Source organism: Ziziphus jujuba, chromosome 11, assembly GCF_031755915.1.
Source record: "Ziziphus jujuba cultivar Dongzao chromosome 11, ASM3175591v1".
Taxonomy (NCBI): domain Eukaryota; kingdom Viridiplantae; phylum Streptophyta; class Magnoliopsida; order Rosales; family Rhamnaceae; genus Ziziphus; species Ziziphus jujuba.
The window spans coordinates 12,661,494-12,686,054 of NC_083389.1; the positions used below are offsets into that span (position 1 = coordinate 12,661,494).

Below are 24,561 nucleotides of genomic sequence, written 5' to 3' on the forward strand. Positions count from 1 at the left end.
TGCATAGACACTGACATCATTCATTAAATCAAAGTTAAAATCGGTCAAATTGTGCAACTACTAAAATCCAAACAATTTATTAATATGTTATTCTTCCTCTCAAACTTCTAATTCTTCTTCAAATATTCATTTCACATATCAAAGAGGGGGAAAAAAAGTCTCTACTCTAAATTTTTTATTATATATATATATATTATATTTATATACTATATTATTTAAGTAGGGTCAGTGGTATAAGACATTTTCTCTATTTTCTAGTAATTCTTACCTCGTCCTTCAACCAAAAAAAATAAAAATAAAAAGGTTTTTGGTCAAAAAGAACAATATGAATTTAATTTACATTGCAATTAAAAAAGGAAAATTGTATGTACCCAAACATACAGCATTTTGAGTCTCGAGTGTGTTATTATGATAATATTTAGATGAATCAGATATTATTCTGTACTACCCTTTTGTTAATTTTCTTTGTAATATACGTATACGCAAAAGAAACTTAATGTCAGGATAGAAAAAGGATAAAGATAAAAAGTAATATTTAAATAAAAAGAATTCAAGCAAAAAAAAAAAAAGAAAGAAAAAAAGAAAAAAAGAAATATAAAATAATTTAAACATGATGACACATCCATGTGTGTGCACGTGTGCAAAAGTTGTTCTAGTTAATTAGAGATCATGATTAACTTAATAATAATTAGAGCAATTAATTAATTAATTTCTCATTAATCAGTTCGAATATCATATTTAGAATTAAATTTTAGTTAAATCGGGGAAAAAAATGTGAAAGCACAAGCATTTAAACTGGCTAGCTAACCAACCGCAATGCAAAACTGACTTAATTATTAAGTACCATAACTACTTGATCATTCCAAAAAGATAATCTTTTCAACGTTCTTTGTGTAGGGCCAGACCCACGTGAAGACCATATACAATGCAAAATCCATACAAAACACTCATACAATAAAGTATTAATTAAGCCACCTAATTGTATCTCACTTATATAATCTCTCTTTCATCATCTGAAAGCCCATTATATCTGATAATATATCTCTTATTACCACAATCACTACAATTCCTTCATATATACCATAATCTCACCACATTTCCTTCATTTCTCAAAGCTTTTTCCTTTTTTTTTTTTTTTCCCCCTTTTTATCCAAGAAAAATGGATATGTTCAATACCCAGAAGAGCCAGAACCAAAAAAAGCCATCAAAAAACTACAAAAAGAGGCTAACATATGAGCAAGTGAAGCTCCTAGAGAGAAGCTTCACCTCCAACAACAAGCTCCAGCCAGAGAGGAAGCACCAGCTCTCGCTTCAACTTGGAATCCCACCGAGACAAGTGGCGATTTGGTACCAAAACAAGCGAGCCAGGTCCCGAACCCAAAGCCTTGAGCTCGACTATAGTGCGCTCCAGTTGAGTCTAGAGAATGCACTGGCTGAGAAACAGCAGCTGAAGAGAGAGGTCGAGAGGCTTAATGGTGAGCTAGCGAAGGCTCAAGAAATGCTGTTTGCCTTGAACGTCCAGACAACAACGACGACGACCACAACAGCGTCTTCTTGTGCTCGGCCTGTAATTTGTCCTTCCCTTTCTTGCTCTGATCAAGAGGGAATGAGCTCTGCAAGATCTACCATTGTTCATGATCTGGATGTGGAACTTGAGGAGCTCTATGCTTGTTTGATTGGTAGTGATGGATTAATTAGCTGGGATTGACATAGTGATGGATTAATTAGCTGGGATTGACATAGTTATCTATCTCTCTATATAAATATGGTTAACTAGTGTATGGCAAACTAGACATAATTCATATAATTTCATTCTGATCAGGAAATATATATATATATATATATACACATATATGTTTTTAGTCCAGGAAAAATGTTCGTCTTATTCCATTTTGCCTATGAATGTTTATTTTCTCTTTAATAATTAAAATGCCTTATGCTTCCATGGTCATATTGAGTTTGCAGCTGAAATAATATTAATGTCAATAATTAAATTTTTATACATACATACATACATACATACATACATATATATATATAAATATATGGGTTTTGAATATTAGTGCATGCTTGCCTATATGCTTCCATGCTCATATTGAATTTGCACCTGAAATAACATTAATGTCAATTGCAGAGCTACGTACTGATTAATTCAATTACACACTACTTTGATTATGTGTGGATCTTTTGTATAGTCGATGAGGTCCAAGAAGAAGAATGGAAAAATGATATGATTTTTTATTTTTAATAAATTAGATATGGTCGGTTTTCTTCAGAAGAAGCTATAGAGAAAGGATATATATATATATATATATATATATATATATATATATATATATTAATTTGACTTTTGATTTGGATTTATTTGATGATATAGTCAGCTTAGAAACATTGACTTTAAATAACTTGTTACCATATATGGTGTTTTTGATGAATCACGATAGATGGGTGTTATATATGTGGGGTATTTGTTTTGAATAATAGTGCAAGTGGTTCAATCAAGCATCATTTTTGAAATGCTATTTTCGGTTTTCAAGGCTTAAAATTAAATTGTTTTTGGAAGTAAACAGTTTTCTAAAAAAAACTTCTAATTAAATATAATAGCTTTTCAGAACGATTTTCTAAAAAAATTAAGTTTTAAAAAAATATTAATAAAAGTTATCTTAAACAAAGCCTAAATATATACAACTACTGTTTCATGACTCATAGTTGTTGTGGATATTTGATTTTGAGTATGTGAGATATATATATATATATATAGTCATGTTATGATGGGTGATGTCAATTTGTATAGATAAAGATGCCAATTATAAGAAAATTATATATCAGATTTGATTTTATTAGAAACTATTTTCTAATTTATAGTACTAATAAATGTTATCTTAAACAAAGCCTGAATATATATAACTACTGTTTGATGCTTATATTTGTTGCGGATGTTTGATTTTGTGTGTGTGAGATATACATAAATAGTCTTGTTATGATGGGTGATGTCAATTTGTATAAATAAAGATGCCAATCATAGAAAAATTATATATAAGATTTGATTTTTTAGAAACTATTTTCTAATTATATTGAGAGATGTATTTAATTTTAAAATATTTAATGAGGTGTCATGAATAATATTAATTTGCTATATTAGCATCTCTCTTCCAATAAGGTGAGAGATAAAGCATTATTGATTCTCCATGCATTACCAAGCTTTTATAAGTCAATTAATTTAATGCTTTTAAACTTCTATCACTATTTTATATTTGTTGAATTAGATTGGATTGAATGAAAATCTTCTATTTCTATTTCTCTATTCAATTAGTAATAAAATTTATATTATTTTAAAAAATATTTTTTTTACATAGTTTATTTTATTTTTTTAACTAATATTTTTAAACGACGTAGCATTATATCACTTAAAATAATAAGATGTGGATAGAAGATTTGAAGCTCTGTTGGATCGATCTTTTAAAAGCAAATTTAAAGGGTTAATCAATATGGTTACTCTTAAAGGCAAATTCATAATTAAATGTTTGGAAACGTACTTATTCTGGCGCACTGTCCCTTAAGGTACCATATGAATTTTGTTAAAAGTTTAATAATGTTAACGAAGCTTTGTCCAACCATTTTAGTACTTTTTCCACCAAAAAAAAAATGGAAAAACCATCAGTAGATTTTTTTTTTTTAAAAAAATTCAGAAATAAAAATTAGAGCAAGGGGTGGGTTGAATCCTAAAATTATTATTTCCTATGTTCAACTTTCCCTTTTTTTTTAAAAAGAAAAATAAATTATATTTTATTTTTATCATTTACAATTTTTTTTTTCCCATCCTGATGTCCGACCTTATAGTCAAATTACATTTTCTTAGGCTTGTTGCTAGGTAAAATCCTTTAATTATAATTTAAATAACAAAGGGAATCAATGAATATAAAATATAAATTGATATCTAGTTACCAAAGTAATTTATTGATCACGGATATTAAAAAAAAAAAGAAAGAAAGAAAAGAAACTAATATATATATATATATATATATATATATATATAATTTTTTTTTTCACTTTCTTTTCATCCATTACGTTCAATCTGAAAGTGTGTTCGAAATATAGAATGTTCAGCTAACGTGCAAAGAACACAAAATTCTATAACATTGGTTACATTTTTTTTTTTTTGGCTGAAATAACATTGGTTTACATGTTAATAATAGATTATTTGGTAAAATAGGTGTTTTCTACCACGAAAGCTTTGAAAGTATTTTTGGAAATATTTATTTATTTTCGGTGTGTTTGACGCAGACAAAGAACATACAGATGTCTGTTTCGCCAATCCTACCAATGCCCACTCTCTCACATGTTGGATGTAAGACCTTACTCTGTTTTCAACAGAGATTGATGGCACCAACTTGGCCTCTACCCCTTTTTGGTTGAACTCGATATCTATGACTTTTGACTTAGAAAATCTTCTATATATAGTTTTTATATATGAACAAAGACAAAGAAATAGACAAACTAAAGAAATAAATTTTAAACAATTTGGATTGGCTGTACGTGTAATAATAATGGAAGAATTTATTTCCTGTATCATTTTGTGATAAAAGACCTGTGAAAGTTGTTGGAGTTTTGTCAAAATGATCTCTGTTACGATTCTAGACGCCGCCAAGAGTAGAGTAGGGGATAAATTATCATAAATGATAAAAAAAAAGTTATTAAGTTTCATTTTTAATTAATAGATACATCACTTCCATTAATAATTTAAATTAAAATCTAAAATAAATGATGACTCTTTTCATTTGCCATATTGTATTATTTCCGATATAAATATAAACATGCTTTTTAACGTATCACAATTCTATATATATAGATTTCTATGATATGTTTATATTTCTTAAACATTTAGCAGGAGTTAAACATGAAATCATATGTTATTTGATAATAGAAGATAAATGTCCATTATAATATATATATACACCTACAAAGAGAGATCAAAATGATAATTAATTATATACAAAAATTAGATATATGAAAACGAAATTAAATATATATATATAAATATATTTTTTTATATTTTATTTTATAACAATTTTTAATTTAAAAAGAAAAGGACATCTCTGAAACCCACAATTTTATTGATGTAAATGTAAAATATATATTAAATCTACCTTGACAACAAAATCAAACACTATTATTGGAGAAAAAAAGTTAAACATGTTGATATGATTAAACTCGTTCTATGATTATATTTTTTTATTTTATCTTACTTTTTCTTAAGAGTATTTTTTTTTTTTATTCCTTTTCCTTTGGTGAGATTATGCTTGACAATGTATCGTGTTAAATCTTATTTGTGTCGTGTTCGTATAGAATTAAGATAATCCAAATACGATTTGTTAAGTTTTCATGTTAAAATAAATAAGTTTTCATGTTAAAATAGTTAAATTCGAACTCATTTAATAAATTATCTTGTAATCTGTAACTCAATCTGTTAACCCATTAATGATAAATATAAAATTGAAAATTCAAATTTTACTTAACTTTGAAATAATAAACTAATATGTTCAAAAATAGATTACAAAAATTCTTATTTGTTTTTAAATTTATTTAGAAATTAAACTAAAAAAAAAAAATTAATACATGTTTAATAATAAATTAAATAATTTTAATATTATAAAACTTATATAATTATCAAAATATTCGTTTTTAATGGGTTTAATGAGTTTATCGTGTTTCATCCATTAAAATCATTAATTTATTAAATCTTATTAAATGATATTGATACAGATTTAATATAATATTATCAATTTAAATTTGTAAATTATTGTGTAGATTCATATCGTATAGTTATGTCGTGTGAAATTTTATTAAATCTAAATGAGATAGGCCAAAAAACTGAATTAAAATAAAAAATAAAAAATCCTTACTAAACTACTGTCGTTTTAATTAAGCGTCTACCCCGCAAAAAAGGAACCAAAAAAGAGGGAAAAAAAAACAAAAAAACTCATCTTCCTCCGAACACAGCCACACACGAATTTTGAGTTTTTTTCTTTAAAAAAAAAAAAAAAAATTCAACAGAAACCCCGCCAAAACCAACCCAATGGCGTCGAGCTCCGCTTCTCGTCGCGACGGTATCACTGGGCGTATCCGAAATTCGGCTTCGACTTTGTACTCCGACAGCCAGTCTCTGATCGCCGTAAGATTTTCCCCTTTTTCACTTTCTGTTTTTGCTAGTTCGCATTCAAACTTATATTTGTGTATATATAGATTGTTTTGGGTTGGTTTTCGAACTAGCACAGAGAGATAAGTATTTCAATTCAGCTCTTCCTTTTTGATTCCAGAAAATTAAGAAAGCAATGGGACTTCTTTTCTGAGCATTTTTTATTGGCCTGTCTATTTTATTATTAATATTTTTGTTTCAGGATATTCGGAAGGCTTGTAGTATGATGAAGGAAGTTGCTGTTGATTTGGAGAGGGACAATCAATCTGAGATGGTAATTTTTTTTTTTAATTTCTTAAAAAAAAAAATATTCACATTTTTGTTCTCTATTTGGATTTTCATTGAATTGGTGAAAACTGAAAACCCCCAAAGCAATTGAACATGTAATATTGACAATTTGCTTTAACTCTTCAACATGCCTCAGTTTTTTTTTTTTTTTTTTTTTTTCTTTTTTGTGTAATGATTTACTTTCTAACTAATGAGAGAACATAAATCAATGCCTTACTCTTACTCTTTATCACAATGTAGGAGAAAATAAACATGTCAAAATTTGGATAAAGGATAATGTTAACATAATGTTAACATATCTTTGGACTCACACGCTTGCAGAGCTGACAGTGTGTCAGCTTGAAGCCTGTGAATGTGAAGCCTTTTCTTGGTTTCGCCTAGAGTTACTTTGTGAACATCATGTGTTTTGATAACTGTAGCAATGTAAGTGAGACATGGTACAAAGCCTATCTTTGGACTCATGCACACATGGACAAGTCACACATTGTCAGTTTGCAGCCTGTGAATACAAAATACGAAGTCTTGACTTGGTTTGGCCTAGAGTTACTCTAGGTGAATACTATGTGCTTTGCTAAACATAGTAATATTAGTGACACATGATTGAAAAATATATATATATATATATATTGTTTTTATGTTTACTCAGTGATGAGAGAATCGTTTTCCTTTAAACAGGTAAAGGAGCTAGAGAATGCCGTTGTTGAATTGTTGGATACTTATAACAACTGTATGCATTTCTCATCAGCAATTCAATCTGTTGGTGAGAAATACCAGCCTGAGCAGGAGGTGCTTGAGTTCTCTTTTAGTGCACTGTTTATCATTGAATGGCTACTTTGATAGTTTGATTCGTTCACTGACATTTAATATTTTCCTTCTCTTTTTTTGCTCTTCCATTCTAACTTGCTTGTTGGCTTGATGTTTGAAATTCAGCTGACTGATTTTAAGAAGTTGATTGAGGATGAGATTACAAAGCTTAAGGCTAATTCACCCTCAGTTCCACAAAACAATCCTCTGATACGCCAATTCAAAGAAGCTGTCTGGGTATGGCCTTTTAATTTCAAATTTAATGCAGTCAGGGATTGAAATTTGACTAAATTAAACCAAGGAACTATAATTCTGTCAGATTTTCTATATGGTATAAGTCGATGTTTTGTTTTCAAGTATTTTTGCTCTTTCTGTTCCTTATAATACATATTCGTTTCCTGTATCTATTCTGTGTATTCTTCCAGTATTTCACTGTCCATTACATGGTACTAAAGAGTGTGGAAACCAAAAACGTGATAAAAGTGCTTTAATCCCATTTCATTACCTGATTTATTGTCTTTAAATTGAAGATAAAAAGTAGACTTAACAGTTCCAGTGATATTAAGTACTTGAAAACATTCTCAAGGTTAGTGTGAAAATGGTTAACTGGTCTGCACCGTCATCATATTGCAAGAGTAAGATTTTTCACTTATCAAGTTCTCTTCATGATAACTTCTGTCAGTTGGCCCGGTTTGACATATTGGAAAGAGGTGGCTTGAAAGTGTTCAGTTAAAAAGGAAAAGGTAAGGTTGAGGAGGATAAGATAGAAACAAAAGGAACCGACATGAATAGGCCTCATACAATGCAGGTCAAAAACCATAATTTGCAACTTATTAAACTTTTAATGTGTCAAATAAATTATCTGAGATAATGTAATTATTTTGTTTTCTTTCAAACATAAACTACAATGAGTATAATTCATTGGATTTTGTCATCCTGCTATGATGGTATCCATCATGCTGAAATGGACCCTCTCATTGCACTAGAAGTAATCAGATCATGGAGATGTAGCATGGTAGTGGAACTGTACTTGTTTTTTTGGTAAAACTTTGGTGCACATTGTGTAATATCCATCCTTAATAATATTATTGGGGTGATTCGCCTATTATTGAAATATTAAAAAGATTATTCTCGAAAAAGGATTGGTATTGAAGCCTCTTTCTTGCTTCTGCAATATGATGTAATCTAGTAGTAAAATCTATGTCACCAAGTATTTTAAGGCTCCATTAACAATTGGGAACCCTCTAAAAATCATGAATGTTAAGTTATGCCATGGTTTACCATAAGATAAGTCAAACTGGACTTGATAGAACTTGCATTATTTGCAAACCAGCATGAGTTATAATATAACTTTTTTGTTTCCATATTTAAGTATTCAATTCACATTTATCAGCTGCATTACTTACTGCTGTCTAAAAAATCAGTGTTTCAAAATGTTCCTGCAGAATGTTCATCACACAGGACAACTTATGCCAGGTGACGAGCAGGAGGATATTGTGATGACCAGTACCCAGTGTAATCTTCTTAATATCACCTGCCCGTTAACCGGAAAGCCTGTTACTGAACTGGCAGATCCTGTTCGAAGGTATTGTAATTGTCACTTTTACACTGTTTTGCTGCATTTGCCAGTATATTTCTTTAACACCTGCCCATTGAAGCCAGCTGAGATTGAAAAGGGGAACCAGCGTTTCATACCCTTATATGGGGAAAGATGGAAATTGTTTGTTGACTGGATCTAAACGACAGAGGGCGAGAGACGCTGTAACAATCTCTTCTTGTAGTTCATTAGCCAACTCCCAAGTTCATCAATTAACAAGTACCAAGACATGCTGATATCAAAAGAAAAAGAAATAAAATCAGTTTAGAAGGTTATTGCAGTACTGAGTGCAACATTCTAGGGAATAGTGAATCATAGATCACGTTTTAGTCCTTAAATAATTTATTTTCTGTGTTGTGATGGTTTGATATACATAATGGACTCATTTCTTAATAACTAAACTCATCAATCATTCTGATGTATATGTCACAACATTTTCGTTCAAAAAATCTAAATTATTATCAGGCCTGCCTATCTCACTGGAATTCAAATCATATTGTTATCGCATATGCTGTAGAGACAGTAAACCTTCAATATTTCATCTTTCTTCACCTTATATATTCTTGGGCTGATGCAGTGTGGGATGCAAGCATGTTTATGACAGAAAGGCAATTTTACAGTACATAAGATCAAAGAACTCACGTGGCCAGTGCCCTGTTGCTGGTAATTTTCTATTTGCTAAGTATTTGCAAATTTCTTCATCCTTATAATTTCTGGAGTCTTATCTTTGAAATCTTTTACTGTCAGGTTGCCCTAAGATATTGCAGGAAGAAAATGTGGTGTGCGATACATTGTTGCCCATTGATATAGCGGAAATGCGCACAATGACTAGGCAAACTGCTAGAACCGACGTAATCGAAGATTTCACCGAGGTTGATGAAGAAGATAGTGAATGATGAAAGTAATCGTAAAAAATTATCCAAGCGAGCATTTTTCCTGTAAGAAGTGCACAGTTTGCAGAGAAAGACGGGGTTTTGCTAATCTTTTGATATAGTCTGGGATTATGTCTTTGTAATTATTCTAATGAGATTGGTTGCAAATTCATATCCCAAAAGTTTATGGACTAAAAGAAACTGTGACACTCTTTTTGCTAACTTTTGGTTATTTCCTTGGCAAATAGAATTTGCGGCGTGTTCTTTTTACATTGCAATATGCTAAAAGTTTCCAAATTATTTTTTTTTCCCCTCAAATGACATTGTAGTGTTATGGATTGTCAATTAGTTTTCAATCATGTACTAAAGTAACAATTAATGATTCATTTAGAGAAAATTTTTATAAAATAAAAATTTAAAAAAATTAAGATCTGTAGCATTTTCGGATTTACATTTTATGAAGAATTTATTTACGATACAAATTGGATTTATATTCACATGCATAGTGTAGAACCCCAACAAAGTGAATGTAAAACTTGACCTTTATATATATATATATATATATATATATATATATATATATATATATATATATTATTTATTTATTCATTGAGAAAAAAAAAAAAAACCTCACATTCTTTACCCGCCAAAAGGCTGTACTTTGTTGTATAGAATCCCAAACAGAGAGCCTCCGTATGCTTTCTTCAGAACCTTGAACCATTTGACGTTCAAAGTGTCTGAGAAAATGGGGTTTAACAGAGTTTGTTTGGGTAGATTTTCTTCGCTCTTCTCAAGCTATCTCCATCCCTTCGTTCCCGTTTCTCTCTCTTCTCCTACTCGCTCACTCCCTCTTCCTATTCATTCCTTCTGTCACACTACTTCCGTCTCAGCTGTCCAGTCTCAACACCCATCGACTCCTCACCGGTCCTTGCCTATGAAGAACAGCGAAAATCGTTGGAAACCCATGTGTCTGTACTATACACAAGGAAAATGCACTAAGGTTAAAGCTTTTATTCCACCAACCTAATCATTCTTAAGTCCGCATTTAGCTATAGTTCCTCTGTTTGTTTCTTGTGGATTATTTTTTTCTCTGATTTTTTTTTTAAATTGTGGATTTTTTTCTCTGATTTTTTAAATTGTTTTTCTGTTTTTCTATGATTTTCTTTGTGCTTTACGATTATGGAAGATTCTTTTTTGTCTTGCACATAAGTTGTTTGATAAAATTTCTGAAACAATGAAAATTCATCGTTAAGTGTTGTCCTAGTAGAAAGTTCTGAATATAAGAAGGGTTGTGAGTTGTACTAAAGACAAAGAAAATGCTGGTTTTGGTAGATGGATGATCCTATTCACCTAGAGAAGTTCAACCATGATTGCTCCAGGGATCTTCAAGTTGATGTTGCCAACTTAAACAGCATGCACTCTCAGGAATTAGACTATTTTCTGGTGCTTGATTTGGAAGGCAAAATTGAAATTCTTGAATTTCCAGTAGTGATGATTGATGCAAAAAACATGAACGTCATTGATTTTTTCCACAGGTTTTCCACTCTGCTCCCTTCATCATTTCTTGTTCTGAGAATTGCAATTAATTAACATTATATATATATATATATATATATATCTTTCTTCCTTTGGCTGCTGGAAGGCCAGAGACAGAAATGTTTTCTATAAGTTTTTCTAACTCAGTGATTTTATTTATTTGATTTTGGAGTGAATTCAGTCAGTGTTTTTATTATTCATTAGCATATGCATATTTATATTCCTCCTTTGTAACATCAGTAAGAACATGTTCTAAACTGAGACTGATTTTCATTTTCTTCTACAACTTTTAACTGTTGTTTATTTTCATTTATAGGTTTGTGAGGCCCTCAGGAATGAGCGACCAGCGTATAAATGAATATATTGAAGGAAAATATGGCAAATTTGGTGTTGATCGGTAAATCCCACCTTCCAATTCTTAATTTCTTTTTATACAAAGAACTCGGCCTTTGAATCAACAATAACCTAATCAGTCATTTTCAAAATAAAAATTATTTGGCAAAGAGCAAAGGAATATTGATATTCCAGGTTTCTGATTGAGACTGCATTGTTCCCTATGTCTTTGTCATAATGTTTTTCTTAGTTGCAGTGGGAAGATTGGTTTGCTTCAAAACCTTTTCAAAGGAGAATAGGGTCCTGTTAAGTGACTTATTGAAGCATCCAAGCATTGGTTCCTCTCACAAAATAAATTAATGGCTTGTGCTGTAGTGATAGCATGTTATATTATTAATGATTAATTAAATGACAATTTAATATTTAGATGGCTAAAAGTTAGTCTGTTGCCACACCTTTGTTCCCCCTGGATACAAACCCTGTTACTCTGTATCAGTTTTACGAGCATAAGATAAGGTGCTAAAACTTGTATCAGCATCATCCTTGCTTCTTTGTATTTGCTCTTGATCATTAATCAACCCATGATCTATGGTTTCTAACTCACCAGTTTTGACCAACACTCTCAATATTTACCAATCTTGACACCACCAAATCAACCACAGAACTATTAACACACCATTACAGCTAATATGAAATTTAGTAGAATCCTTGGAGAAGTTGATTAAATCATATAAATTTGATTTAGCATATGGTATGGTTCTATGAATGGCTTTTAATGTATTGTGAATTCTAAAGTCATAAGTTATATTTTATCTTAAAAAACGTACCTTAGGTATGTGATGATTCATGGAAATGTGGTCTTGCTTTCTGCATGTATGCTTTAACTGGAAAATTGATCAAGATACTTGAAGCTGCAGTGTCTGGCATGATACAGCTATACCATTTAAGGATGTTGTACCAGAATTTGAAGCTTGGTTGACTCAGCATCAGCTGTGGGGAGAAGACTTAGGTGGCTTCCTTAACAGAGCAGCATTTGTAACTTGGTGAGTCTATTCTTGTTATGAATATTTAATTTTCCTTACCAGTAAGTTTCTCATTGCAAGCTTCTCAATTCTGCCTTTGCATTGTTTCTCAATTTTTCTATTACTTCACATGGCACCTAGTTGTTTTGCAAAATATCGCTATCTAATATATATTTTCAAACATGTCCTAAAATTCAGTTGATGTTCCAATCATTCCTGCCACATTTCTTTTGTAAATTCTCTTTAACCGTATTAGATTTGGGATTAACAACTACTAGAGATTGCTAACATTTCTTTGTTTTACTCATGTAGTGGAAACTGGGATCTGAAGACAAAGGTTCCTGAGCAATGTAAAGTGTCAAAGATAAAGCTTCCTTCATATTTTATGGAATGGATCAATCTCAAAGACGTATATCTTAATTTCTACAAGAGGAGGGTAAGTTCATACAGACTTCTATTCATTTCCTGACAACAGAACTTTTCTATGTCATGAAACTTTTGATTGTCTGAAAGAGTTCAATCAATATTTATAATTTGAAGTTTAAAAAATGTTACGTGTGTTTTTCTTGTGATATATCATTATAGAACTTGAAAAAGACCATTTTTTTTTTTTTCTTGTCATAATTATATCATACAAATATGAAATGAATCTCTAAGACCAAACTTTTTCTGACTGACAGTGTTTAATCATCAATTGTCAAGCTTAATCTAATATAAATTAACACATCCATAGAGCAGATAGGCTCCTTGTTAACTAAAAACTAAAAGTGTCATCAAAGAACTGAGGTGATCATGGTATGGAAATACATCAGGTTCTTCTTCAGGCTGGAACAAAAGTTGACCTTTTAGTTCACAAGGTTTATTTTTTTATTTTAATCTTTTTTATTTTTTTAGTATGTTTGTGTGTTTGGTTGGTTATGGATGACAGGCCACGGGAATGATGACGATGATGAAGGAACTTCGGATACCATTATCGGGAAGTCACCATCTTGGATTTGATGATGCAAAGAACATATCAAGAGTATTGCAGCATATGCTTACTGATGGTGCAGTTTTGAATATTACTGCAAGGAAGAATCCTAATCATCCTGAAAAGACTGACTTTCTTTTGAAGGATAGAATAAGGTAGCTATCTCTGGCTACGTCTTTCTTTTCAAACTGTTACTTCTTTGTTATATAACTTTTCTGCAAAACGGGAAAAGAACCAAAATAAATAAATAAATAAAAAAGTGACACAAACTCTCTCTCTCTCTCTCTCTCTCTCTCTCTCTCTCTCTCTCTCTCACACACACACACACACACACACACACACACACACATACCGAGTGAAGTTTTGTTCACGCCTAGCTGAGGGAACGTTGGAGGGACATGGGATTGTAACGTTGCTTTCTTTCTCAATTATTGTAGTATCTAAAGTTGCGTTGGTTTGGTTACTTTTTTGCCGTTTGTGTTGGGAAGTTGCATTTTAGAAAGGACTAGATATGAAAACAAATATTTTAGGTGTCAAAAAGGAATTTCTTTGAAGTTTAACCAACCTAGGAAATTGCTAGCTGTAGTGATATTGGGTTAACGACTGAACCACCTCATCCACCGCCGCTGCTTTTCACAATTATAGTTCTTTTTAAAGGTCTTAGAAAAGAACAAAGTTCTTTGTAAAGTTCTTATGCATACATACATAAAATATGCTAGCAGTATGTAGGAAGCAAAAAATAAGAAAGAAAAAGAATTAGCAATATGTAATATGTATAATTTATTTATTTTGTTAACCTCTTACCTTCAGATAATGTTGAAATTATTAATTATTTTTATTTAACGATGCGATGACAATGCCAAGTCAATTGCTATATTAGTTAAAGACAACAAATTGATCCATAAAAAAAGTTCATAATATTATATTGTAAATAATTATTTTTTAAGTAACTTGTAGAAATACCCCAATTTTACCTTATTTCTTTTGCACCAATAATGAGTAAATAGAATATATATATATATATATATATATATATATATATATTTTGAGAATGGAAATATGGTGAGGTGTTAAAATGTGAAAGTACTATATTAATTAATAATTTAAAATTAAAATCCTAATTGGATAAATAATAATCTTAAATAATTATCTTTTTAATAGATGCTCATCATAAAGTGAAAAATTAGAAACTAAGAACTATATTACAACCATTATAATATAATATATGATAGAATGAAATAGTTCAGGAAGCTACTAATTATCAATACACATTATATTTTATTGATCCTATATTTTCAAAGTTTGTGTGCATAATGATTGATTCTTTACATTAGTGGAGCTGGATCTCAGAATGGAATCTTTATTTCCATTTTAGGATGCATCTATGGTATGTAAGAGGATTACAACTTTGGTTTGTGTGAGAAAGTAACTAGTAAGCCCAATATTTTCTTTTCCAAAACAATGTTTAATCGGTGGGAAAATCTATTTTCTACTTTATCTGCAAAAATATTGCTCAAAGAAGCCCCACATTGAAAAGAAACAAAATCTTTGAAGAAAAAGAATTACAAATTTTATTTTCTCTCTCCAAAATATATATATATATATATATATATATAAATATATAAAAGGATGAGAATATATATTTTCTACCTTGTGGATTGTAGCCCCACACAAGTTTTTAAAAAAAGGGGGAAAAAAGCATCTTATCAAATAGATTTTGGCACTAAAAATAGCCGTTGGTCCTTGGAAACCCTATACAATGCCAAACACCATCTTTTTTTTTTTTTTTTTTTTTTTTTTTTTTTTTTTAAATATTTGTGCTAATTCCAATTTCCATCCCCTTTGCGCACTTGAAAACCAACTTATTATTTGGCGGCAACAAATTGGTGCAAAAATAAAAATTCAAGTGAAAAATAAAATAAAATCGCAATCCCTCTCATCGGATAAACACTTCCACTCTCTTCCCAAGCGCGTGCGGTTAACTTTCTCAAATCCCAATCAAATCTCAATTTCCCAACGCTTAAATTGTCCTAAACAACTGGCCTCTGGGTCCCAAAAACAATCAGTTCTTTCTTATTAGCCCTTCACCAGAAACATGATTAAGAATATAAACTCACGCGCTTGACGCGCACGTGGTAATGAACCCAGGAAAAAATCAGGTCTTGAACTCTTTTGTATACGCTCACGCCCTAGTGTTGTTTATTAAGTTGAAAACAGCAAATGAGAAATTTCAGAGAGAAAGAGAGAGAGAGGAGCTGCAGATAGCCTTCAAAAGCCAAGCCCCAATCTTCAAGGAACACAGCCGAAAAAAAAGTCGTCGAAAGGGTTTAAAAAAGCGAAAAGCTTTCAACAAAAAAATCTGTTTCTTAGGGTTTTCATTTCTCTCTTGATTTTTCTCTCCATTCCAATTCGTTTATCGTCTCGGACCGATCCGACTAAGCTATTCACTAGGTGAGTCTAAAATTGGCACACTGCTTCATTCAATGTTTCTATTGTCAATCTCAGACTAATTCCAAAACGCCTAATCAGAAGGATTAAGGAAGCGATCGAACCTCAAATTTCTGCAATAGAAACATAGATTATGTATATGTATATATTTATATAGATTATTAGGAACATTTGGATATATAGTTAAGACAATATTTATATAGAATCTTTCAGAGATTCTTGTCATGCGATTATCACCGGCATCGGCCACGTCATCGTCGAAGAAGGAGAGTAGAGCTTCGAATTTGTCGGGCCCTCGGCTTCGGAAGAAGCACAAGAGGCTCGACGCCATTTGTGAAGAGGAGTATACCCGGAACCATGGTGATTTGAGTGCGGGTAGTGGGGCAGGGCCCGCCAGTACTGATTTGGAGCTGCGGAGAAGCTCGCGGGTTCGCCGGCCTCCGGTTTTGCTTGATGTATCTCCCTCTCCTCCTAGGAAACGGCGCAGGATTGAGAAGAAGAAGGTGACTTTGAGTGCTGACAGGAATGTGAAGAGTTCTTCAGCGGTGAGTAGGAATGTAGAGGATCCGGGGACGACTGGGAGTTGGAGGTCAAGGTTGAGATCAAGGGGTAGAAATGTGGGTTTTGAGGTGAAGGAGGAGAGGGATTGTAAAAATGAGGAGACGGTTTTTCCAAATGAGAAAAGGAAGAGTGTTGAAGAAATTGGTGGTGGTAGAAAGGAAGAGAAGGCTCTGAGAAGAGAATTGGTTGATGTAAAGAGTGAATTGGAAGTTGGGAAATCTATGGTTGTGAAGTCGAAAAGACCTGGGAGGATAAAAGCAACAAATGATTCGAAGAGTGAAGAGAAAGATAATGAGTTGCATGTGAATAATGATGAAATCATGAGGGAAGATGAATCAGATGTCATTGGTAACAAGAGTAAGGAGGATAACGAATTGTATGCGGATACTGATGAAGTCAGGGGGGAAGAATCAGAGGTAATTGGTGACAAGGGTAAGGAGGCTGTGCTGGAATTGGATTGCGAAATGGGTGTTGACATTGAGAAGAAAACAGCTGATGGTAATGCCCCAGAGATAGTCAACACAGAGGAGTGTTTGCAGTTAGAGGATAGGTGTGATTGCAATGAAGCCATCGAAAATCTGGAAGGTATGGAGCATGTTGATGAACAAGTGGAACAAATAGATTCCATAGTTGAAGGAGACAATCAAACTGATGTTGTCGACATTGTCTCAAATTCGGCAAAAGAAGTAGAAGAACATATAGAGTGTTATGATGGGAAGGATGCCAAGTTGGCTGAGCTTGATGAAAAACCTCAGATGAATGAGAATAATTTGAAGATGGACAAGTCTATATGTGCTTCAAGTGATAGACTGCACAAATCACATGTTAAGGAGGGTAGACGATGTGGTTTGTGTGGTGGAGGGACTGATGGTAAACCTCCAAAGAAACTAGCTCTTGATACAGGTGAAAGTGATAATGAGGATTACAGTGGGTCTTCTGCTTCAGAGGAACCTAATTATGACATATGGGATGGTTTTGGTGATGAACCTGGCTGGCTTGGACGCCTTTTGGGTCCTATAAATGATCGATATGGTATTGCTGGAATATGGGTTCATCAACACTGTGCTGTTTGGAGTCCAGAGGTGTGCAATCTTGAACAAAATTTATATTTTTGTGCTTCAGTTGCTGTACAAATTTGAGCTTTTAATATGTTTAGAATTATGAATATGGTGATGCTGCATTGCTGCTTCTTATTAATATTTCATCTTTGTTGGGTTGTTGATGAGCTCCAGGCATGAGATATATAATAATTGTTTTGCACATGGCATGTATGTAGTGCAAGAAATCTCACCACCAAGCTCGATATCATCTAGGAAATTAATGGTAAAGGTCTCTACGAGCATACTGTTGTAAATATTTCAGTGCATTAGTTACATAATTTTTGCTCCCACTAAATTAAATGCTAAAATCAAATTGAGCTGGATGGGGGAAATAAAACAAATGATATAATAAACTCCTGTTTTTCCATTTTAGATTTTCAAGGGAGCTTATTGTTTTGAAATCAAACCCTGATTGATATGTGACACATCTTAGCTTTCAAATATTTGTGGAGGTTCTGGTTATCGTACTAATTATTTAAGGGGATTCTAAAGTCTATGGTCTGCATCATTAACTATTTGTGTTGTTCCTAAGAAGTTCAGTCAGCTATATTGTTAAAAGAAAATCTCCATTCACCGTCATTTGTGTTTGCAGGTTTATTTTGCCGGTTTAGGTTGCTTGAAAAATGTAAGGGCTGCCCTTTGCAGAGGAAGAGCATTAAAATGCACCCGCTGTGGAAGGCCAGGAGCTACTATTGGATGTCGTGTTGATCGGTGTCCAAAAACTTACCACTTGGTTAGTTGCTTGTTCTATCCAGTTGAGGGAAACCTTTCAAATGTTCATGAGATTTTATCTGTTATATACATGTATATGCTTGACTTATATAATATTCTCAATTACTAACTGATTCTAATTTAATGTATTTTATTTGGCAGCCTTGTGCACGAGCTAATAGTTGCATCTTTGATCATCGCAAATTTCTTATAGCCTGCACAGATCATCGACATCTATTCCAACCTTATGGAAATCAGTATTTTGCCATGATAAAGAAAATGAAGGCTAGGAAAGTGAAGTTGGAATTGAGAAAACTTTCAAATGATGCTTGTCGAAAGGATATAGAGGCAGAAGAGAAATGGTTGGAGAACTGTGGTGAGGATGAAGAATTTTTAAAACGTGAGAGCAAGAGACTCCATCGTGATTTGGTGAGAATTGCACCTGTGTACATTGGAGGCTCTGACTCTGAGAGTGGAAAATCATTCCAGGGTTGGGAGTCTGTTGCAGGCCTTCAAGATGTCATCAGGTGTTTGAAAGAAGTTGTCATATTGCCTCTATTATATCCGGAGTTCTTTGATAATCTTGGTCTTACACCACCTAGAGGTGTTCTTCTTCATGGGTATCCTGGAACTGGTAAAACTCTAGTTGTGCGTGCTTTAATAGGTGCATGTGCTCGTGGTGATAAAAGGATTGCATATTTTGCTCGAAAAGGTGCAGATTGCTTAGGAAAGTACGTCGGTGATGCTGAGCGCCAGCTAAGACTCTTGTTTCAGGTTGCTGAGAAATGTCAACCTTCTATAATATTTTTTGATGAAATTGATGGGCTAGCACCTTGCCGTACAAGGCAGCAAGATCAGACTCATAGTTCAGTTGTCTCAACATTGCTTGCTCTATTGGATGGTTTAAAATCTCGAGGCTCAGTTGTAGTCATAGGTGCAACAAATCGTCCTGATGCTGTTGATCCAGCATTAAGGAGGCCTGGGAGATTTGACCGGGAGATCTATTTTCCACTACCATCAGTTAAGGACAGAGCTGCCATTCTTTCACTTCACACTGAGAGGTGGCCAAAACCAGTTAGTGGATCCTTGCTCAAGTGGATTGCAAGTAAAACCACGGGCTATGCTGGTGCAGATCTGCAAGCACTTTGTACCCAAGCAGCCATTACTGCTTTGAAGAGGAATTTCCCTTTGCAAGAAATTTTGCTGACTGCTGGAGAGAGAGCTTCTTGTGGTAAACGAATTCCTCTTCCTAATTTTACAGTGGAGGAGAGGGACTGGTTGGAGGCTTTATCATGTTCTTCACCCCCCTGCTCTCGGAGAGAAGCAGGAATAGCTGCTAATGATATAGTATCTTCTCCGCTTCCTACCCACCTTATTCCGTGTTTGCTGCAACCATTATCAACTTTGCTTGTCTCCCTTCATCTTGATGAGCGTGTCTGGTTGCCAACGACTCTTTCTAGATCTGGAAGTATGATTAAAAGTGTGATTGTTTCTGCTTTAGAAAAGAAGAAAATGCCTACTAATCATTGGTGGACCTATGTTGATGATTTCATTCAAGAAGCAGATGTAGCAAAGGAAATAGAGAGGAATCTCCTGTTCTTCGGCATTTTTCTTGGAGATGCTAATTTGGCTGGCTCTCAAAATTTTGATGATGACACTGATGTTAACATTGTGAAGTTTGAACCTTCCCAAAAGCTTCATGGTGGAAGCCATGCGAATCTGTTGCAGTACATGTCATCTCCGTCAAGAAATAAATCAGGGTTCCGGGTAGTGATTGCTGGAAGTCCCAGATCTGGCCAGAGGCATCTTGCTTCTTGCCTTATTCACTGCTTTGTTGGAAATGTCGAAATTCAAAAGGTTGATTTAGCAACAATTTCACAAGAAGGACACGGAGATGTGGTGCAAGGAATAACACAAATATTAAGTATGTTTCCCTCTCTTTAATTGGTACTTTATCCTTTTTATTTTTTATTGTTTTTTCTGAATGGTACTTTATCTTTTTTTAATTTTATACTCCATTAAAATCTGCAATTTCTGTCCTTTTCTATTTCTTTTTTCTTTTCCCATATTTCTATAATGGCTCCATCCTAATTGTATTAGATTACTATTCGGTAATGCAGTACTTCTCTTGGTTTTTGTCTTAGTTATCGTCTTTAATATGTTGGAGGCTATGAGAGAGATTCTAATATTTGACCATTTTAGATCTAACATTTAGTCCAGATGTTCTTTGCATAAGCTTGTCCTTTACAAGCGTAGTTAGCTTAATTAAATTAAGCTAAATTAAATATTTCAGCTAACTCCCTATTTCTGTTGCAGTGAAATGTGCTGCTGTTGGATCATGCATGGTGTTCATGCCAAGAATTGATTTATGGGCTGTGGAGACATCTCATCAAGTTATAGAGGAGAGTGAGTCCTGTTCAACAAGCCATCAATATCCTGAGGATAACAACTCCTCTGTTTCACATGGTCAAGCTGTTGAAGATGAAAATGCATCTGGTCAACAGAAATGCAAATCAGCAGAGATGGCAGGGGACCATGATTTCGTCCAAAGTGCTTCACATGCCTGGAGCTTTTTTATTGAGCAAGTGGAATCTATATGTGTTTCTACATCTTTGATGATTTTGGTACTTTATTCTGCTTTCTTTTTATTATATTTTCAAGGTCAGTCATAAACGCATCCTGGTATATAGTTGCTGCTGGACTATTTGATTCTTCCAGCTCTTATGTTGGTGAAGGTCATATTAGTGTTAATATCTGAATCATTATTGTTCCTTCTGTGTCTTAAACGAGTAGAAATCTCACTTCCTAAGAACATTTTCTTTTGTTTTTGAGAAAATTTTAATTTTATTTTCTATTTGGGGATGGAGACATTAAAGGCTTATGATTATATAACATCTTAAAAGATTGCTCCATGTTGTCTAAATGTTTTTCCATAAAGTCATTCTACATGAGTAGTTGATTTTTTTTAGTTCTAGGTGTTTTTTTTTTTGGTCGGGATGTTATAATTTTCTAGGTAGTTTGTTTGATGAGAATTTGTGGGAATGAAAATAGGAGGGGGTGTAAGGAGTTGATGGGATCAGTAATTTTTTTTTTTTTTGGGACAATGATGGGATCAGTAAATTTGAAATGCAAACTGCTGTCAGAACTATCTTGGAATGAAAATTAATTACTGCACATTCTAGACCAAGTGGAAAATTTTTAATTGATAAGGTTTAAGTTTCTTTTGCTTTTTCTATTTTGCTCAGTCCATTACATTATTTGGTCATCCATACTGGTATAGATAAATTATGTTATTGTCAATTTTTTCTTATATAGAATAGAATACATATCTATTAACCCCCCCCCCCCCCCCCCCCCCCCCCCAAAAAAAAAAAAAAAAAAAAAAAAGAATGCATATCAATATAAATTTTGGTGCTTTTGATTTATCAATAGGCTACTTCAGAAGTCCCGTTGTCAGTACTTCCAGTTAAAGTAAGGCAGTTCTTTAAGAGGGAGATATCAAATGGCTGTCAATCAACTCCTATGGAGAACACAGTTCCACGATTCTCTGTGAAGATTGATGCGGATTTCAACCATGATTCGGTGATCAATCGGTCTGCAGCTGAGTTGTCATGGGATGTGGTTCAACAGCTTGTTCAGTTAATGCACCGAGGATCTCATATTCATACATCACCATACGAGAAGCATAAAACGTGTGATTTGAGTGAAGGTGACACTGTGATGGTAAATCATGTTGTGCGTCATGGATCGGATGGGTTAGGTGACAATAGAACACAATTTCATGATGAATCTGTTGTTAAAGTTCCCCCGCCACCTAATAACAGAACTGTCAAGGGAAGATCAAGCTTGCTGCTGGCAATATCTTCATTTGGTTATCAAATTTTGCGATACCCTCATTTCTCTGAACTATGCTGGGTCACGTCAAAATTAAAAGAAGGTCCTGCTGCAGATGTAAGCGGGCCATGGAAAGGCTGGCCATTCAATTCTTGTATTATTCGTCCTAATAACTTGTCAGAGAAGGTAGCTGTGGGTTGCAGCTCTGGCAATGTTAAAAGCAAGGAAAAATCTGGTTTAGTCAGGGGTCTGATTGCTGTTGGTTTGTCAGCATATAGAGGTGTGTACACATCACTTAGAGAAGTTTCCTTTGAGGTACGGAAGGTTCTCGAGCTTCTAGTCGCACAGATCAATTCAAAAGTGCAAGCTGGGAAGGATAGATATCAGTATCTTCGTCTCTTATCGCAAGTGGCTTATCTAGAGGATATGGTTAACAGCTGGGCATACACATTGCAGAGGTAATAATGTCTACTGTAAGTTTATGAATTCAATTTCCATTTTGTGGGTTATTTTCTAATTAAGATTCCCTTCCGTTTCAGTTTAGAGCCAGATGCTTCAGTGATAGTAGCAAACTCTAAATTAAATGTTGTGAGGATGCCAGATAATCATCATGAGGATAGTCAAGTTCAATGTGAGGAATGCAAGCCAGATGTTTCTAGCAAATCCAGTGAACCAGAAGTGCTGGAAGAAAGACCACATGGATTTGCTGCTGAAAAAATTCAATGTATTGACTTGAATAAAGAAGATGGTGACTTGAGTTATCCTAATTCTCAGGGTGGAGTTGCTGTTTCGGATAGGTCTCCACCGAAGACTGTCCTGGCAAATCATTCTACCTTGGAAAAATCGCTTCAAAATTTGGAATGTGATAACCAACTAGTTATTAATATTTTGAAAAAACAGAATGGGACTGCCTCTGGACCTTGTGAGCCTGAAAATGGCAGAAATGATGCAATGGTAAATGGAGAATCTGGATTACTGAGAAATTCAAATGGATTTGCATCTACAGATTGTGCTGTCATATCTGATTCTGGTATTAATTCTGGTGAATTGACTGGGGTGAAGTACTCTAACACAAGGACCATCTCCAATCAAATCCACTGCTTGCCCGAGACTGCTGATGCTGGTAGTCCTGATGTCGACGAGAATATTGTTGATGCCAATATCCCTTCAAGCAAAACTGCCAAGCCTAGCATTCTATGTCTATATCGTTGTTGCTCTGAGTGCCTAGGTACACTTCATCATTTGACTCAGAAAATTCTTATTCATGAATGGGGATTGAACAGGAGAAATTGGACGGTTGAGGATGTTCATGATATTGTTGCATCATTATCCATGGATCTTATTTCAGCTATTAGAAGAGCTTATGTCACTGGAAATTTCAGCAATCCAGTTAACGAAAACCTTAGGCATGGCAATGAAGAAAAGCTGTATGAATGTCCAGAGCTGAAAACATGTCTTTGCAAAAATTTAGGAAATGATACTTTTGTGCCAGTGGAATGTAGCTGTCACTCTCTGTGCCATAGTTTAACTACAGAAGCAAATACTTCTCCAAGTACTGAACTCAGGTTTGATTTGAAATTTTTTTTCCGAGACGGTGTACTGGTTCATATAGATCCTGACAGAGATGTTTCTTTTCACTGTAAATTCGAGACATTGTGCCTCTGTTCTCTTATAGAGTTGATAGTAATGACCAAGAAGCCTTTTGATTGACGTGATGATTTCACGGCTTGGATTGCTTATCCATGGTTCCGTTTGATGCTGTTCGGAATTTAGATGTTGAGCTTTCTTAAGAGAGAGAGAGAGAGAGATGAAAAATGAAATCAAAATTTTGTCAACGTTAGTGTCAGTCTTATACCATTCCTTTTATGTTCTTTGATGAGCAAAATTCAGGGACTTTTTGTTGCCGTTTTTTTTTTTTTTTTTTTTTTTTTTTTTTTTTTTTTTTTTTTTTTTTGTTCTGCAAACTACCTCTTAAAAAGTTTTTTGACTGTCACCGAGGAGAAGCTAATCTATACCATGTAAGTATCATTTGTTAATTTTTTTTTTTTTCCAGAACAAATTTTCTTGTTTCATATGTATAAAAGATCTTGTACATGGGTTTATGGTGATTCGGATCATGAATTTCTTATATGGGTGCCTTTACATGGCCGCTTGATTTATTTTTGGGTAGTTATAAGATGTTATTTGTCTGTTTGATTATAAGCCAGAAAAAAAGCTTCCACACTTGTACAGAAAAGGGTATTTGATTTTATGAAAAAATTTTATTTCATTTTGAGATAAACTCCTTTG

General features: G+C 33.4%; 4 protein-coding genes across 5 annotated transcripts; all 4 read left to right on the plus strand.

Annotated features, from left to right (window-relative positions):
• The first annotated feature begins 1,023 nt into the window (after window positions 1–1,023).
• On the plus strand, window positions 1,024–1,938 carry LOC107432531 (homeobox-leucine zipper protein ATHB-52). The gene has a single exon (XM_016043681.4). The coding sequence runs from the start codon at window positions 1,160–1,162 to the stop codon at window positions 1,706–1,708; it is 549 nt and encodes a 182-aa protein (XP_015899167.2). The 5' UTR covers window positions 1,024–1,159; the 3' UTR covers window positions 1,709–1,938.
• A 4,001-nt stretch (window positions 1,939–5,939) lies between these two features.
• Window positions 5,940–10,027, plus strand: LOC107432517 (E3 SUMO-protein ligase MMS21). The gene is made up of 7 exons (XM_016043668.4): window positions 5,940–6,172; window positions 6,399–6,470; window positions 7,160–7,270; window positions 7,415–7,525; window positions 8,734–8,873; window positions 9,463–9,548; window positions 9,633–10,027. The coding sequence occupies exons 1-7, from the start codon at window positions 6,077–6,079 to the stop codon at window positions 9,779–9,781; spliced, it is 765 nt and encodes a 254-aa protein (XP_015899154.2). The 5' UTR covers window positions 5,940–6,076; the 3' UTR covers window positions 9,782–10,027.
• Window positions 10,028–10,365: 338 nt separating this feature from the next.
• Window positions 10,366–13,887, plus strand: LOC107432523 (uncharacterized exonuclease domain-containing protein At3g15140). The gene is made up of 6 exons (XM_016043674.4): window positions 10,366–10,757; window positions 11,090–11,292; window positions 11,610–11,690; window positions 12,544–12,669; window positions 12,961–13,084; window positions 13,577–13,887. Exons 1-6 carry the CDS (start codon window positions 10,503–10,505, stop codon window positions 13,775–13,777), a joined length of 990 nt encoding a protein of 329 aa, XP_015899160.2. The 5' UTR covers window positions 10,366–10,502; the 3' UTR covers window positions 13,778–13,887.
• Window positions 13,888–15,809: 1,922 nt separating this feature from the next.
• On the plus strand, window positions 15,810–24,236 carry LOC107432546 (uncharacterized). 2 transcript variants are annotated; one of them, XM_025079674.3, is made up of 7 exons: window positions 15,810–16,069; window positions 16,270–17,709; window positions 18,320–18,460; window positions 18,601–20,362; window positions 20,755–21,062; window positions 21,871–22,730; window positions 22,812–24,236. In XM_025079674.3, exons 2-7 carry the CDS (start codon window positions 16,291–16,293, stop codon window positions 23,980–23,982), a joined length of 5,661 nt encoding a protein of 1,886 aa, XP_024935442.2. In that variant the 5' UTR covers window positions 15,810–16,069; window positions 16,270–16,290; the 3' UTR covers window positions 23,983–24,236. The 2 variants fall into 2 exon arrangements, with proteins under 2 accessions (XP_024935442.2, XP_015899189.2); XM_016043703.4 differs by having other exon boundaries at window positions 16,280–17,709.
• The last annotated feature ends 325 nt before the right edge of the window (window positions 24,237–24,561 follow it).